An 18,432-nucleotide genomic window follows, 5' to 3' on the forward strand; every position below is an offset into this window, starting at 1 on the left:
AGCAGGAGCCAGCCTGAAGGCACCAAATGTAGCTCACAACAATAAAAGGTCAAATTTTAGCATCTCACAAACAGGCACTGTGCAAAAAGCGCTCCAACCAAGTGACGCAAAAGCAACATCCCCAGATAACAGCTTTTATCAAATCTAATTAAGGCCCTCCTCCAAAAAAATGCGTCGTGTTTACCCTCTCTTTAGCGCTAGAGCACAAAGACTTCTCTAACGACTGCCAGGCTGGGGTGACATTCCTCCCTCAAACAACTGCATCAGCAGCAATTCAAGATAACCAGCCATTTTGTGAACTAAATGTGAGTAAAAAGTCAACTAATACTATAATCATAAAACCATCCATATTCTCTATACACTGTAGCATTTTATGATGATTGGACAAATCTAAATGGTCCAAGGTTACACTGTATAAAATTTCATCAGATTAATGTACAGTAATATATTGTGTTTTTCAATCTCCTGAGGGCCCTTGTGGCCAATGTGTCTCTGTGAATGTAGGTGCCAACCCTTTCAGTTTCATAGCATTGTGTGATGTGGGTACCTAGTTAACCAGATGTAGCGGTGAGAATATTGTGCAAAAAAATAAGGTAACACCCTGAACAAAACATAAAAGATTCTGAATTAATAGACAAGCTTAAATGTTGTACAACCATAATTACAAGGTGAATCCCCACTGAAAAGACTTATCTAAAATGTCCAGCACTATGTTGCACTGTGGAATGAGCCTTTTATCTAGTGTTGAGCATATTAATATGATAAATATCAAATTAAACCTAAAACGAATATGAAATTAATACATTTATAATGGTATGTAGTTGTCTGCTGCACAGCATTCCTGTCTTATTATTATATTGATTGAAATGATACAATACCCTACATCATGATATAAAAATATATGCCTGTAGCTAGCATTGCCATAACTTCCTGCTTTGCCCACTGCATGTGTGTGTGTGTGTATTTTGCTTGTTGGTATTCAGGTAGGTGCCATGTGTTTCTGACCATGAACTATTTTTGACATTGTTTTCCATAGTTAGACTGAGATTGGGAAATAAATTCCTCTCTAATTGTGTAAGTGTGATTTAAATTGCTATCATGTTCTATAAATGATGGTCCATATTTGTTTTCGTTTTTAGCCAAGGACAATATCTGCTTTTTATCAGCCATGAATGCTGAGTGTAACATGCCAGACTGCCAATTAGTTGTGCTTCTGTTTTCATGTACCAAACACATGGAGTTTTGCAACTGATTGGTCCAGCAACTGATCTACAGACAGTTCGCAAAAATTATCATTTTAATATTTATTCACAGGGAAACATACACACACACACAGCCACAATTACGGACACTTTTTGAGCAGCAAATCCACCTACCAATGTGTGTTTTTGGATTGTGGGTGGAAACTGGAGTACCCGGAGGAAACCCATGCGGACACAGGGAGAACACACCAAACTCCTCACAGACAGTCACCCGGAGGAAACCCATGCGGGCACAGGGAGAACACACCAAACTCCTCACAGACAGTCACCCAGAGGAAACCCATGCGGGCACAGGGAGAACACACCAAACTCCTCACAGACAGTCACCCGGAGGAAACCCATGTGGACACGGGAAGAAAACACCACACTCGTCACAGACAGTCACCCGGAGGAAACCCATGTGGACACGGGGAGAACACACCACACTCCTCACAGACAGTCACCCGGAGGAAACCCATGCGGACACAGGGAGAACACACCAAACTTCTCACAGACAGTCACCCGGAGGAAACCCATGCGGGCACAGGGAGAACACACCAAACTCCTCACAGACAGTCACCCGGAGGAAACCCATGTGGACACGGTAAGAAAACACCACACTCGTCACAGACAGTCACCCGGAGGAAACCCATGTGGACACGGGGAGAACACACCACACTCGTCACAGACAGTCACCCGGAGGAAACCCATGTGGACACGGGGAGAACACACCACACTCCTCACAGACAGTCACCCGGAGGAAACCCACGCAGACACAGGGAGAACACACCACACTCGTCACAGACAGTCACCCGGTGGAAACCCACACAGACACAGGGAGAACACACCACACTCCTCACAGACAGTCACCCGGAGGAAACCCACGCAGACACAGGGGGAACACACCACACTCCTCACAGACAGTCACCCAGAGGAAACCCACGCAGACACAGGGAGAACAGACCACACTCCTCACAGACAGTCACCCGGAGCGGGGCTCGAACCCACAACCTAGAGGTCCCTGGAGCTGTATGACAGCGACATCTCCCTATATGATAACATAATTAATGTAGAAAATGTAGCTTAATGCTAAAATCAGAACAGAACAGGCTATGTCTGGAAGTGGTCATCACCTTGAAAAATCTTCACACTTTTACATGGCCACCATAAGTTCCGATTAAAACTGCTGCTTATTTTATGGCTTTGTAGTTAACAAAGAAATCAGCTAGATTAAAATCTTATTAGCCAATCCCAAAGAGTTTGATACTGATATTGATGTGTCAGAAAACTATTAAAACACAATTAAACTGATTACAGTTGATTTTGTTAGATAAGAGACACCAAATGGACAAAACAGTCTATCACTCAATATAAATGATGTCCAATGAACTGGGACAGCTGCCAGTGACGATGTAAAAATCCTGCACTGTGCTTTGCTTTGATTGACGTTTGTGCGTCACTGGTTGCTTTACATGCTTATATAACATCGAGGCAGCTGAGGACTGAAAAACAGAGAAAGAGACACATGAAATGTGAAGCTTTCATTTCCTTTGGATAAACTAAATGCCATATGGATTTTTTTTAGCACAAAAAATGTAAACATTTAAATTTGCCAAAGATATTAAATAATGGAAAGATAACCCCATGTGAAATCCCACAACATAGGCACTCGAGTCCTAGTAATATTTATATATCTCCATATATCCTTTCTCACGCCAGTAAAAATATGCACTTTCGTGATTTAGATTAGTTCAATTTTAACAACACACAAAAAAAGCAGTTATGTTCAGGTCTGAATCCTACAAACTATCAAGCCAGAGTCAACAAGAAAATCCACCTTACGTGAGTAATGTCTTACGTGTTCAATAAAGAAACACAAAAGCAAATTTAGGGTATAGTCACTTTAAATTATTATTATTATAGGATTTAAATTATTTTGTCTGTATTGACTCCGGAATGCTTCAGCAATATGTTTGAAGCCTATTACATCTACACCACAAGTTGGTCACCATAAAACTTTCACTTGATCCTCCTAAAATCCCAGTAAATCAGCATAAAATATATATAGCAAATTCAAGTTCACTGTTGATAACACAGTACCTTCCTTGTAATGACAGGGAGACAGTGAGTGAATGGCACATATAATATAGAGACACTGTGAGAGAGGAGGATAAGTGTGGAATTAAAGGCAAACCCTTGCTGCCTAAAGCTCTAAATAGGAACAGTGCTTCATGTGAGAACATAGGGTGAGGATTGGAACAAAAAATAATTAATGTTTAGTACAGATATAGATATCAGTTCTGTAAAAATGGATCAATCTGAGCACTGTGATCCAACGGAGTCAGATTAATGCTAGCACATATCTGCCTTAAATAATAGTAGCATTAGATGATTGGATTGATGTTTGAGTTTCACTACTATTTCAAATTAATATTTGAGTTCTAGGCGGCACGGTGGTGTAGCAGGTAGGTGTTGCAGTGACACAGCTCCAGGGACATGGAGGTTGTGGGTTCGATTCCTGCTCCGGGTGACTGTGTGTGAGGAATGTGGTGTGTTCTCTCTGTGTCCGCGTGGGTTTCCTCCGGGTGACTGTCTGTGAGGAGTGTGGTGTGTTCTCCCCGTGTCTGCGTGGGATTCCTCCGGGTGACTGTCTGTGAGGAGTGTGGTGTGTTCTCTCTGTGTCCGCGTGGGTTTCCTCCGGGTGACTGTCTGTGAGGAGTGTGGTGTGTTCTCCCCGTGTCTGCGTGGGATTCCTCCGGGTGACTGTCTGTGAGGAGTGTGGTGTGTTCTCTCTGTGTTTGTGTGGGTTTCCTCCGGGTGACTGTCTGTGAGGAGTGTGGTGTGTTCTCTCTGTGTCTGTGTGGATTTCCACCGGGTGACTGTCTGTGAGGAGTGTGGTGTGTTCTCCCTGTGTCTGCATGGGTTTCCTCCGGATGAACGGTAAAATAATTGTGAGATGTTTACATTATAATAGGAAGTATTCTTCTACAGTTCATGAATCCAAATTGAAATCCGAACTAAAATCTTTAGGACAAACACCGCAGTACACTTTGCTTCTATGTGAAAGCAAAAGAAAAAGAGACATGGGAATGCTATAACTCATTTCCAGTGATTCAAAAATGAAGGTCCACCATCAGCAACAAAAAATAAAGTAGTGGCTATTCCTGTGAATGTATTATGAAATAAATACATGGCAATGTGTGACATTCCTGTAACACTGTCTGTAACTACCTTCCATATGCACTACCCACAATGTCTTTACTAAAAGTGAATGTAATAAAAAGAGGGCGAAAACATCTAGCCTATTTATAGACAGACTTTACGAGAAGAAGAAAAAAGAAAGAAAGGCCCACTAGTTGGTGGTTACTGTATTTCTTGCATGACCTCCTTTTATGTCTCCACTCCAGTGAGTGCAAAAAGAAAACGGGTTCAGTAGGAGCAAAGCAGGAAGACCATGAATGTAACAGGTTTAATTTACAGGTTTCTGTTCTCTCTTATCTAAGAGAGTCTATCGAGCAAATAAAATAAACTGTTAGGCTTGGGATGTCTGTCAAAGTTTCCGAGAAATTAAAAATGAGAATGTAAATTGAAGCTCTGTTTTCTAGTCATAGGATTCACTGTTGTTCAACATACTCTTACAGGATGAATCAGTTGTAGCAATCCTATTATCCTCATTACTCTTTGACTCAGTGTGGCTGCAGTAGTAGTCTGCTACAGTGCAACATACGTTGTAGGACTGTTTCTTGCTCTGTGTAACAGACTAAGGAGCTGGAGCAGAACAGATTCTACTAGGATTCAATTAGGGGATTATCAGTATATCTCCCTAACAAAGACCTCTATATGGAGTGCAGATTAGTTTCTAAGTCTCAAAAATCTTCTTCCATGAAATCTTTCCTGCAGAGGAAAAGATTTAATTACAACTGAACTATCCATGGTCCATGCTCACAAATGTAGTTTTTTCATAGAAGCTTTAGGGTTAGACAAGTTTTAAATAAAACTGATAAAATACACTTTCAAATGTATGAGGAAACAGTACCATGTTCAGTAACAAACTCTTTAATATTCATTTTTTTCAGATCGCACTTTATCTAGCTGGACTATTTTGTTGTAGCTAACAATATTTCATGCCTAAATTGAAAAGCTACCAGAAAATAAACACATTTTGAATGGATGAATATCAACAGTGCATGGGAGAATGCCTTCTACTGAAATTACAGTGCCCACTATTGCGAAATTTGAGGAAAAGAACATGTGAATTTCCAGTGGAACAAATGAGAAGGCCTGAATGATCTCAGCGTTTTTTGTGAACTCGGGGTAATCTGGCTCCAGTCTCAGCCGTGTCTCCCAGTGGTGGCTTGCTGCAGTCTCTTTTAAGACAATGAAAGTTATTCTTTTGCTGAACTGTCTTTTTTTTCTTTTTTAAGGATAATCTAGCCCACTGAATGTACACACTGTCTACATTAGAAAAAAGATGCATTTTAGTGCACACATTCTGGACCTTCACGTGTTTCAGCTGATCACTTTAATACATGTCAATACAACATGTACCTTCAATAACACGTTGTCAGCGATGACTCAGCAATTAGTAGCTGTGATTGTGGTAGAGATACCTACGCAAGCATTGTGAGTCAAGGGCTTGCTTATGCTTAGGAAAGAGATTGGTCTTTAATCCCATCACTAATAACTAAGATTTGTACTTGGGTTACACTGAAATACTGGGGGTAGACATTCTTAGTTCTATAGGCCCTTTGGTTGTGTTAAGAGTATGGCTATTGATTGATGTTCAGCTTCCTTTAAATAAATAACTCTGAACACCATCCTAATCAATTATTGACTGCTGTAGCACAGAATATAATTGGCTTGCTTAAAAATAACCTTTCTTTATTAATGCTCATTTCATGTAGCATCAGCTCTTATTCTTGAGGGATTTCATCTTTTTTTTCTAAAATGTCACATTCACAAAGTGCATATTCAACAGGTAAGAATTTAAATGTAAACATGCAGGTCTGTTGGAAATAGGTTGGAAATAATTGACTGTAAACAAAGGTCCTGTATCTCTATAATTAAATCAGTCAAAAGAATCCACCCTATCTCTGAGAGGACTTTAAACACTTTCTTTTCACTGTCCATTTTAACTAAAGCTCACAAGGGTCTTCAGAGTGAAACGTGATAGGAATCTGACCAGAACCAAAATTATTCATTTGGACAGTTCCCAAACATGACTGGGATATTTCTTTCCTTTTTAATAAAAGCTGCAATTATCGATCACAATTCCACTTTCTTTTTCTGCTATTTTAAGCTCAAAAAATTGATCCAGTACTCATCAAAGGGTCAGCCAATTTAAGACCACTGTTACTTTTTCAGTCTGTTTCAAGAGAAAGTTACCACACATTGTGCTTTTTACACTGACCTGGCATAGTACAGATGTTTACATTTAGTAAAATATATTATATTAAATTCAGGGGGTCCTTGACTTACGACATTTACGACATCCTACGTCGCGTCATAAACCGATTTTCGGTGTAAGTCGGAACATACGTACATACTGTACGTAAATAACATACTGTAAGCACACGTGAGAGAGAACAAAGTAGCAGCAGGCTTAAATGGCGTACAATGCAACTGGGGTGATGCCGTCTTCCTCAGTCCCGAGCTGCGTAACCGTGTATTCTTCCGCCGCGCACACCAAACACGAAGTTACGACGTTCACGGCTTTATACAGTAAATGGGAGATGTGTCGTAACTCTGGACTGACGTACCCCGAGGACCTCCTCTACTATATTAAACAATATAATACATTATTATATTACAATGGTGGTATTTTTTCCAAAATGTCTTGGTCCACTTAGTTGTGGTTTAATGGAAAAAATTACTCTATATTTATCTCTAAGTTTTTTATTGTCTGGATTGTGATTGTTGACATCTCATTGCCATGGTTCCGATTCCACTATTGTCCAATTCTATGTTAAAAAGCATTTAATAAACTCAAAAGCACAAAATATGAGCTAAGTTCCAAATCACTATAATACAGACAGATTTAACATGCATTGTACTATACAAAAGTCATAAACAACTCATCCAATTTATAAGGCAATAAGTACATATTAGTTATGTTCTAGCATCAGAATCGTGAGAGACTTGCTCTCAGTATTTAACTGTCAAGAAATAAGAAGGTGCATTTTTCCACAGCCCTGAAATTTAAAAATCAATATAAACAGAACTTGATTTAAGATTAACACCAATAGTTAAGAAAGTACAGGAGGTCCTCGGGTTACGTCAGTCCCGAGTTATGATGTTTCGTGGTTATGACACATCTCCCATTTACTGTATAAAGCCTTGTCTCAACTTAAGTTGTTTTGCGTCGTAAACGTCATAATGTGAACTTCGTGTTTGGTGTGCGCGAATACACACACATAATAATAACAAATAATAATATGTTATTTACGTACAGTATGTACGTATGTTCCGTACATGGAACCGTGATGGACTGAATAGAGACTGTCTTGATCACTGATGCCTCTAAAACCACATGCGTTGTGAACACCAATGCTTTCTCTCTGGATTAGGGGACTACTATTTTTAACTGGAGGTATGCACTTAATCTGTTTAGGTGATGATGCAGTACTGAAATAACCAGATGCTATCAGATAACAGATGAGAAAGATAAAATTGTTCTCTACAGCAAATTACAAATATTTACATCATATTAGCATTAAGAAAACTGTACTTTAACATTGTCATTGTATTTTTATTTGGGTTTAAATTTTACTCCCACATATATACCATCAGTTGTGACTCACTAGAGGAAAGTGTCCACTGTTGCATTTTTGAGCGTGCTGCTTAATCTAGAAGGTTAAGCTTTGCCAGAATTTCACAACATTTAACAGTCATTTTTCAGCATAATATAATGTAACAGTGTTTTATGGTGAAATTTGCAAATCACAGTATGACTGTGGCATCGTAACTGACACAGCACTGTGACATGAAAACTGCTGCAATGTTGGAGAATTTAAATAAAGCCAAAGCTCAACCTGGTAGAAATATTAAGTTAAATTACGTGGAGAATTCCACATATTTCTCATATTTCCTACACAATCCAGTAGTTAACTAAAACAAACCTTAGTTTTCTAAGATTAATGTCTTTTGTTCCATTTTCGCTTAAGAATGAGAAGTGTGTCCAGCCCTCCAGTGATTAATCCCCTGACTCTGTCCAGTATGGGCCGGCTTCAAATGCTGAGCCTGTACTGATTACTGATTCAAGATCAGCGCCCTCACCTAAGCACTGAGCTTAAGTACTGGACAGAGGAAAATGTCATACTGGTCTGGGACTAGCACAAAAGGACAAGCTCTGCCAACTGGGCTAAGCCGGCCACCTCCTTCCCTGTGACTGCTGGAGCTCTTCCTGTGTTTGAGAGGATAAGAGGGGCCGCCCTAGGCTGTCTGGAATCAGGAAACACTTAATAACAAGGTCAGCCATGAAACTGGGCATACACATGAATTTAGACCCTACGTGGATGCACGCCAAGAGAACACCACCCATAAACATGTAAACAAAATTCAAAATACCACATACTGAAATGACAATGCTTATTGTGTCTTTTTTTGTTTCTCTGCCCCACTCTCATATGTGATATACCTCTGGCTATACAGTAAATATTTTGCTGCAGTGTTATTTGCAAGGCTGCATTGCTGCTGCTAGTTTACAGACAGTAGAAAAGAACACAATGGTCAGATGAGAGTGAACAACAGGGAATTAAGGAAATGACAAAGGAGAAAATGAACGAGACAAGAAATGGATGGCTGGGCTTGGAAGTAGCTTTTAGCCTTTAGCTGCTGCAGTGCTCAAAATCAGCATGTGGTTAGAGAAAGCTGCTCCTAGATCAGTGTGATCTTCCACCCTATAATTACTCTGAGGTGACACAACAGTCCCAAAGAAAATTGTCGGTGCACAGAGTGAATATCTCGGTACTAAGCAGTTTGTAGCAGTTTCAGACACATATGGTCTCTGTGTTATGTACCAAACTGGCACACAATCCTAGACAAGCAGTTTATGAGAATGTGTGAAAAATAAAAACCAATTGCAGGAGGTGCTCGGGTTACGTCAGTCCCGAGTTACGATGTTTCGTGGTTACGACACATCTCCCATTTACTGTATAAAGCCTTGTTTCGACTTAAGTGGTTTTGCGTCGTAAACGTCGTAACACGAACTTCGTGTTTGGAGTACGTGGCGGGATAATACACGGTTACGTGGCTCGGGACCGAGGAGGATAGGTGTTAGGATAGGATAAGTGCTTACAGTATGTTATTTACGTACAGTACGTACGTATGTTCCGACTTACACCGATAATCGGTTTACGACGCGACATAGGAACGGATCAACGTCAACGTCGTAAGTCAAGGACCCCCTGTATATTACTCTTAATTCATACAAATGAAGAAATGTTGACACAAAACGTACAAGATGTGACTGCTTACATATTTTAATCAACTTTTAAAATAAGGTACACCTTTTTTTTTTTTCAAACTGAGTGGCTAGTCAGATGAACAGGACTCTCAGATGTACATGTGTAAAGGAGGAGATGGCTTCAATATGTTACTGCAGTGACATAATATCCCTGTAGTATGTTTAGAAAATATTTTACTGACATCCCAGTGTTTTTATCACTCTCTCATGCTTGTTAGTGGTTCCATTACTTCACTGCCCTTTTTAAACCCTCTGTAATTGCACACATACTTAGGGACATTTAAAGGAAACTGTCTATATTAGTACACTACCTAAATGACACAGTAATACTACAGTCACAATAATTTGGGGGAGGGGGGGGGCATTTTAACTTGAAAGCATTTTCTCAGTAAGTACTACTTAATTTTCCTGAGGGTTGATAAATTGAAACAGTCCAAAGGTGCCATTACTAATACTGCTGCTACTATTTACATATTATATAAGTACTTAATACATATATACACATACTTGTGCTCGTACAGAACCCAAAGTGCTTTTGATTATCTCTCCTACGTCAGTAAGATTACAGGATATGCGTCAGAATTCAGTTCGCATGCCTTCTGCCTCCACAGGGAGCTGGCTGCCACCACACAGGGAGCCTGGCATTGCATAGCATCAGGCATAAACCCAGCCTTATTGAGTTCAGCATCAGAATGGTAGTCCTGGTAGCTCTGCTATATCCCATCTAACATTAAATGAATGAAGAAAACAAAAAATTAAGACCGGAAAATCCATGGAGATACAGGCAAACCACAACCACCCACTCACTGTTTACAGGGCATGTTTTTAAAGGTGTAAGTAATATAAAGATATGCATGAGCCACTATCTAGACCCTTACTTCAAATCCTCTTGATAACACAATATGTTAGTGTCATGGTAGTTACTGAATATTTTATACTGAGCCCAGCCCTTATAACTATATAATTATCATTGCACACAAAGCTAGGAGTATGAAATAATATGCTGAAGAGCAGTTAACGGTAACCAACGGTGTTCCAGCAATGCAACTCTATCTGAAGCCAAAAGCTTTGTGTCACAGTATATTGTTATACCGCTATTACCGCCAGAAATATTAAGGTGCAGTTTAAACAGGGGGATAACGTATACTTTACGTTACTGACACGCATTATCCACTTAAACGCCATGCTACAACACCATGTTCTGTTGTGCAGCCAGACAACCTGGTGGAATTGCAGTAAGAACTGCAGCAATCTCCACTCTCAGTTCTTACTGGAGGAAGTAGAAGCTGAGATGAGCGATTGAGGGCACATTTCAACTGCCTGAGGGGAAAGCGGCACTGGAGATGAAGATGCTTGGTCTATAGATCTGAAGCCAATTTTTTTGTTTCTGCTTCCATGTTAAGGCAGGACTGGTTTGCAATCTCACTTTCAAGAGAATCTCACCAGGTTTTCACTTCCTCAGCCTCTCGCACAGGCCACATGAGTTTCTGTGGGGGTTTGAATAAATCAAGGCACTGACGTCATCAAATATAAATAACATAAACAATTTTGGTCACTATGATACAGTCCAGCTTTTAACCATGCCACATTAAAGGGTTAATCAACATGGTTTACGGTGCAATATAAAGCAATACAATTAAGATATGGCAATCCTGTCTGTCTACCTAAGAAGCATTTACTGACTCCACAAAACATAAAAACATCATAATACAGCTATTCTGTACATAAGACATTTATTTTGAAGGCTGTGTAAACTCTTAAAACCTGACAGTTACATTCCAAAAGATCACACTATACTGTACACAATATAAGGCACACATAAAGGGGATATATATTATGAAAAAATCGCTTTTGAATGCATTAGGAAACACATTTGGGGATCTGGAGTGCGCATAGCGCCTGGCCCGTCTGAGTCTCTCCATTCACAGCGCTGGACGTTTATATGAGAGCACAAATACGAAAGTAAACGGAACTAACTAAATAAAAAAAGGTGTACTGATCAAATGTGAAGAGAAGAACAAGAACAAAGTGAAAAGTGACTAAAAGCCAGGGTTTCTGCTCATGGCGAATCATGTTTGGTTTACACACAGGCTCTTTCTCAGCAGGGATTGAAACCCGTCGTTCAGAAAAGGGCCATTTAGACAGGATAAGAAATGTGTTGTGTTGTTTGATCTCATTGGTATTTTGGCGAAAACACGTCACAGACCTTTCATCGAGACACCAGAAACTGTGTGTATGTGGAAAAGCATAATATGTGCTCTTTAATTCATGATATATAAAGGAGGTCCTCGGGTTACGTCAGTCCCGAGTTACGATGTTTCGTGGTTACGACACATCTCTCATTTACTGTATAAAGCCTTGTTTCGACTTAAGTGGTTTTGCATCGTAAACGCCGTAACGTGAACGTGTGTGGTGTACACGGCCGAAGAATACACGGTTACGCGGCTCAGGACCGAGGAGGATAGGTGTAGGATAGGATAAGTGCTTACAGTATGTTATTTACGTACAGTATGTACATATGTTCCAACTTACACCGAAAATTGGTTTACGACGCGACGTAGGAACGGATCAACAACGTAAGTCGAGGACCCCCTGTATCTCAACAACATGTATCTCCATTTTTGTTTATTTTTAGTTTACTACACATTGTGTGAAAATAACATGAAGAATGGACCAATAGAAATGCTCCAGTAGCTTATAGTCAGTGACAATAAGCTACTTAGAGACCAGCTGTCATATAACTTAAATCTGAGCATTATAACTTTGCAGGCAGCACTGGATATAAAAAGTCAGTGTCGTGCAATGTTTTCCAGTGTACCATGGGCATGAGACCTACAAAAAAAAACTACAATTAGACAATTAGTTTTCCCAATGACAGCTGACTAGGGAAGAACTACAGCAATATTTGAGCCCTCAGGCTGCTGCCCCTATGGATAACAAGAGCTCCCTGCATTGTGACTGTAAAGTCATGACATACCAGTACCCATTTCACAAGCTCATACACAAAGGCAGACACCACTGAACAGCTTAACACAACCTGTGCCAATAGACAATCACAAATAACACTCCAGGATATCTAGGGCCCAAACCAGACTCATTAACATTGATGTAACAGCAGTATGAAAGACATGACACATGGTTCTAAACATTTTTAAACTGGAAAACTGACTTATCAGCTGTTTAACCATACTTAATTCCATTGTAGTTCACCTACTCTGCCAACTGACAAATGCACTACTGCGTTTGACAATGTACAAGACACGAGTACTTCAGCTGCCAAGCCGGTGAACCACACCACCACATAGATTTACAAACAAGCGTTGCAAAATACACTTGTGCAGCTACCATTGCTAAATTATTTAAATTCATATTAAACATTTCACTCGTACAAATTCAATTAGAAAATTCCAGAAAATTGACATCTTTAACTGGGCCCTAATCAATATTGCTTTTGTTTTGTTGTTGTTCATATCACTGAATCTGTGGCAGACATCTTTAAAAAGGGAAAAAAAAAACCCTGCAGTGTCACAAGAGTCTTCTTGGGGGTACAAATGCTAGCGTGACAGTCACTGAAAAGGCACAGGGTGCAACCATGTGATTCTCATCCAAAGTAGCCTCGCAAGCATCTGACTAGCTGCAGTATGCTAACACGAAGAGACTTCACACTGCAGTAAAGGCACTCAGCAGCTGAGGAAGTCCAGATGCACACAGAATACAGAAAGTGCTTAGCACAGCTGGAGTACAGAGACTACACACGGTTAGCCACAAACAGTCTAGTTGCATCACAAGCCTAGGGCCTTTAATGGCCCACTATTTAATATGAAGGGTAATACATAGAATAAATAAATATATTAAATAATTTTTACAAAATAATAGCTACAGAAAATTGTCTCTTATTCCAAATGCAGTTGTTTGGTGGCTGACATTAGCTTCCTTAGCTACATTTGCTAACTAATAGTAATAGCTAATAATAATAATCAAAGAAATATCTTTTGATGTAGACTTCTGTTAAAACAAATATCCCGTGCAAAACTAATAGGTTAATGTTTAGAAACTAAACTTTTTTATTTTTTTAGATTACTACATCACATATTACACACAGGAATTGTGTCATGTGTAAATCTCAAGCATTGATGCTTTTCCACAGGTGATATTTCCCAAAAACTTCACTGTGATGCTGTTGCCACCAGATACGTTAAGAAGACCTCATAAATAACCGTCCATGACTAAAATAACTCCAGCAGCAGATTAGATTATTACATAATTAGAAGCACAACACTATGATTATATTCAACTATTAATAAAACACTTAAATGGTTCATGGTTAATTTCTACTTGCCCCTTGAGTCAAAATCAAGCACTCACCTTTATTGGCCCGGTGCTGAAACAAATCTTTCTGTTTGCAGGTGGGTCATCCTCTGTTGCCAGTCCAGGGATTTCAGAGCAGCTGGATTCTGGTTCATAAACTTCATCATCTTCAGCCTCTTCGTCCTCATCCAGCTGACTCCCACCAGAGTCTTCACCTATGCCACTGTAGGCACTGATGTCAACCAGATCTGCTTCAGAGTAATCCTCCCTATGAGACTCTTCCTCAGCCATCTCCTCATTTCCAAGGTAGCCTTCTCCTGAAGTTGGCCTACTCTCATCTCTCTGCTCTGCATTGTCAGCCTCCCCATTCTCCAGCGAAACATGGACATGGACCTCTGCTTGAACAAGTCTACTTCCTGGTTCCTGGTTATTAGTACTGGCACCATCATGGTCCCCAAGCTTAGACTCGTTGATTTCACTAGCATCTAAAGCATTTTGGACACTGCTTGTCTGGACCTTGTCAGACCTGGGAGAGGAACCATCCAACAATGAATCGTGGTTTCTGGAGGTGTCCGTTTGGGAGTTACTCCTTCTGGGACTTCCAGAGACATTCTCTTGATCCTTGAGGTGTGCTCCCTTTTCTTGAGCAACTGTTCGCGCCTTTTTGGGAAGGATTTTAGCGTTGACACCTCCTGCCTTCACCGGAGTGGGGCTGACCCCGCGAGACGACAGCGGCGATGTCGAGGATGGTCGATGAAGATTGTTGCGTAATTCTGCTTTCTCAAACACGGCACTTAGTTGGCTGACGGTGGGTGATACTGCTTCAACAGGAACACTTTCCCCATCCAGTCTGTCTAGGGCCTCCGTGCTGCCATTAAAACGCACAACTACGTCCAGGCGGCTGTCCTGGAAGCCCGAGGCTCGCTCTTTCTTTAGAAGGATGCGGTTGGTGGCGGCCTGCTTCTCCTGTAGATGGCGCTGTTCAAAGATCTTCCGTGTCTCCTGTAGCTTCGAGTAGCCTGAAGAAGATCCACGGACACCACTGCCATCTGTCTTGGTGTCAAATCGGCTAACGCGCTCCGAAACGGTGCCACTGAGTTTGAGGACGGGATTGTGATCCACATTCTCATTCAAGCTGCTGGCTCTGGGCAGGGAGAGACGCACCCCTTGATCTTTCATTTTGGAAGGATCCTCTTCATCCCCAGGAGACCCCATCTGCATGAACATGTTCTTGATGCGGTGGACATTGGAGCCATACCTGCGTCCCCGGCCAGGAGCCCTCAGCTTCCCCTCTTTATCTTCCCCATTGGCAGTACCAGGATCCTTGATAGGCTTTAGCGCCTGAATCCCTGCCTCGTAGGCATTCCTGTGCGGGGAGGCACTCCGTGCTCCAAGCGGGTTGCCACTGGTGCTGCCACTGGCCGCAGACGGGGGTTCAGTCTTCATCATGGTTGATCAAACGGTGGTGAAGAAGAGCTGAAACGACATAGCCCCCTACTGCTCCTCCTGCATCAGTGGTAGCAGCAGCAAACAGGAAGGAAAACAAAATCCGGTGTGTCATCAACCACAGCGTAAAAAATAAAACAAAAAAAAAGACCAAGAGTGAGTGAAAAACTAACATAGAGAAATCCTGTTAAGAAAACATGAAAGCTAATACATTTCAGAGAGTTCTCTTCTGTATCATGGCTGGCAGGTGAAGCAGGGCCAAATGAGTGCTGAATAAAAGATAAATAAAAGAAAAATAAAGCTATCCACACCTTTCAAAGAAGCACATGACTTCAGCCTGCCTTTAAAAATATCATATTTTATTTACCACCCTGAAATACCATACAGATTCATTTTTTATTTACTCACTCTTTTAGGAAGGCTACAATCAGGCTGTGGGAGACTGTAGGGTCAAAAAGCAAGCAGTGTTACATTTCTTGTATATTTTTAAAAAACGTTCTAAGAAATCAGTCGCAGTGTAACTACAATGAAGTGTTAATACGACACGATGTTTTAAGGGATGCACTGATATGGGATTTGGTGGGCCAATGCCAATTTGAAGTATTCATACACACATATATGTGCTGATACATGTAACACTTGTACGCTGCTAACAGTAGGGGATATATTTACCCTCATGTTTACAGAGAATACCCAGTAATACACTGAAGACAATTCAGCCCAGTAACCTAATGATGATTAACATTGTACTCCTTCAGAGTATAAAAATGTGAATTTAAATATCAGAAATACTTGCTGTATGTCTATATGTGGTATATTTTCCAACGTAAAAGCTGAGATGCTGAAAAAAACTGCCTCTATCATTGTGCATCTCTGAATAAATATAAATATGATTCAAATACAGATTAAATGCCCAGTTTCTTCAATAATAACAAGTAATAATAATAATAATTTGTAGTTTTATAAGTATTACTGTTGTAATTGGCTTGGTTTGATTTATCGATACAAAAAAAAAAGATTTAAAAACACATAAATCTAAATCTGATAGCCCACACCAAAGCATCACCACGACAAGGGGCTAATCTGTTTAAACCATTCAAATCATAACATTTCATAAACGCAGCGGCTTTGTCTAGCAGTATTTACTCAAAACTACCAGAAACAGTGGCAGTACGCTCCCTCTGAGAGGCTGGCATGGTGTGGGGCTTTGTTATGAAGCTCAGGCTGAGACTGATGCCTCTTATTTGTGAAGGAGGCTAAGCTCTAACGCTACAACGCCTCTAGGAAACCGCACGACCAACGGCTCCCTCATGCCTTCGTGTCTAATACCCGAGTCTGAACGGAGACACACGGTATAACGGCTGCTTTAATAAAGGTAGAGAGCTGTGATATTGTCGGTGAGTGATTGTCAGTGCTCGGTTGTCAGTAGGACCCTGCGGAGGAGCGCGAGGCCCCGTTGCCGCTGCTCGCTTTTAGCCTACGTCGCTTCCTGCATCTTATACCCGCTCCTAAATCATCACTCTCCGTTTCTTTTCTTCCTTCTACGCACAAATCCGAAGATATTCTCCCACCTCGCGTTAACCCCGTGTCTGTGTGTGCGCGGACGGCTAGACGTTACCTCCCGTGTTCATCGAAGACTGCGGCGGTTACTCGGAGCTCGCTCTCTCCGCTCGAGAGCCCATTGTGTCCACGAGCCGTTTTTTTTGTCTTTCTGTTTTTTTCCTCAGCGCGAGCGTGTAGAGAAGTGACGCGCCCGCCCAGCCTCGCGCGCAGCACACTCGCCACCATTCACTAACACTGCACATAGACACAGACGCGTGCACACATGAGATGCATAGTTTATGTGACGAAAAATCAAGGGTTGTGTCAACTATTATTAATTATTTCGATTCATATGACATTACAGAGATTTTAAAAAACATGGATTGCATGCAAACTGGGCTTTAAGCGTAAAAGCAATTGATTTTTTCTATATCTTATGAAACTCATAGTAAACCACTTTACAGTATACAGAACCATTCAGTTGGTTCTTTGCGTCAGTGTTCTATAATAGAACCACTGAAGATCCAAAGGTGTAGGAAGGCAGACAGATTACCAGACAGGGAAACGGATGTACACATCCAGATAAACAGAAGATCATTCTTTACAGATACATGGGGATATATAATATACATTTAGCAAATAGTTAGAGACAAACCACATACATGTACACACACATAGGCCTATATTTCGACCTGTTATTAATAGCCTATAGGCTACAAGTCCATTAGTGTTTACCGCAGTCTTTGCACAATGGCTGTCAAAGAGCGCCCCCGTGTGTTACGCCATAGTCATCCGTTCAATTTGAATGTGTTCTCTGTTTCTCTAAGAACTCCACACAGCCGCAGAGACTGGGCCTACATGCTGCCTTATGCACTTAACTCCAAGAATACACCCAGGGTGGATTTTATCCATTTTTAGCATCTTTAAAATGTGCCCAGCAGAGCACAAACAAACAGAACGTTACATACACATCACCATGCAATTAAATGGTTCTGGATTATTCATTCATTCATTGGCTGTAACCGCTAATCCATTTCAGGGTTGCACTGGGTCCAGAGCCTACCCAGAATCACTGGGTGCAAGGTGGGAACACACCCTGTAGGGGGCGCCAGTCCTTCACAGGGCGACCCACGCTCACCTACCAATATGTGCACCAGAGCACCAGGAGGAAACCCATGTGGACATGGAGCAGGGCTCAACCCAACAACCCCAGGACCCTATAGCTGTGACAGAGGCACTAACTGTTGTGCCACCATACTGCCCACTCCAACATGGAGATGACTCCAACACGGTAAATGAGCAAAATGTCTTTACACCAAATGACACTTATTCTCATTATGAAACTGAAGTGATCAGCGATTCTGCAGTAAATATTTTAAACATGGCGACCCCCATAAGGGAGACCCACTTTGTGAGGCATGCATTTCTTAA

The 18,432-nt window shown here is 41.1% G+C and overlaps 1 protein-coding gene across 2 annotated transcripts in view; it reads right to left on the reverse strand.

Annotated features, from left to right (window-relative positions):
• LOC136664734 (neurabin-2-like) overlaps nt 1-17,161 on the reverse strand; it is a 54,328-nt gene extending 37,167 nt beyond the window's left edge. Inside the window, exons 1-2 of one of the 2 annotated variants that reach the window (XM_066642096.1) lie at nt 17,078-17,161; nt 14,071-15,519 (exon numbers count right to left, since the gene is read on the reverse strand). In XM_066642096.1, the coding sequence (XP_066498193.1) occupies nt 14,071-15,462 (1,392 nt within the window). In that variant the 5' untranslated portion in view covers nt 15,463-15,519; nt 17,078-17,161. Of the gene's footprint in view, nt 1-14,070; nt 15,520-15,867; nt 15,958-17,077 lie in introns of those variants that run through there. The other variant, XM_066642098.1, reaches the window with a different exon arrangement.
• Nucleotides 17,162-18,432: the final 1,271 nt, after the last annotated feature.

This window comes from Hoplias malabaricus, chromosome 13, assembly GCF_029633855.1.
Source record: "Hoplias malabaricus isolate fHopMal1 chromosome 13, fHopMal1.hap1, whole genome shotgun sequence".
In the NCBI taxonomy this organism is placed as follows: domain Eukaryota; kingdom Metazoa; phylum Chordata; class Actinopteri; order Characiformes; family Erythrinidae; genus Hoplias; species Hoplias malabaricus.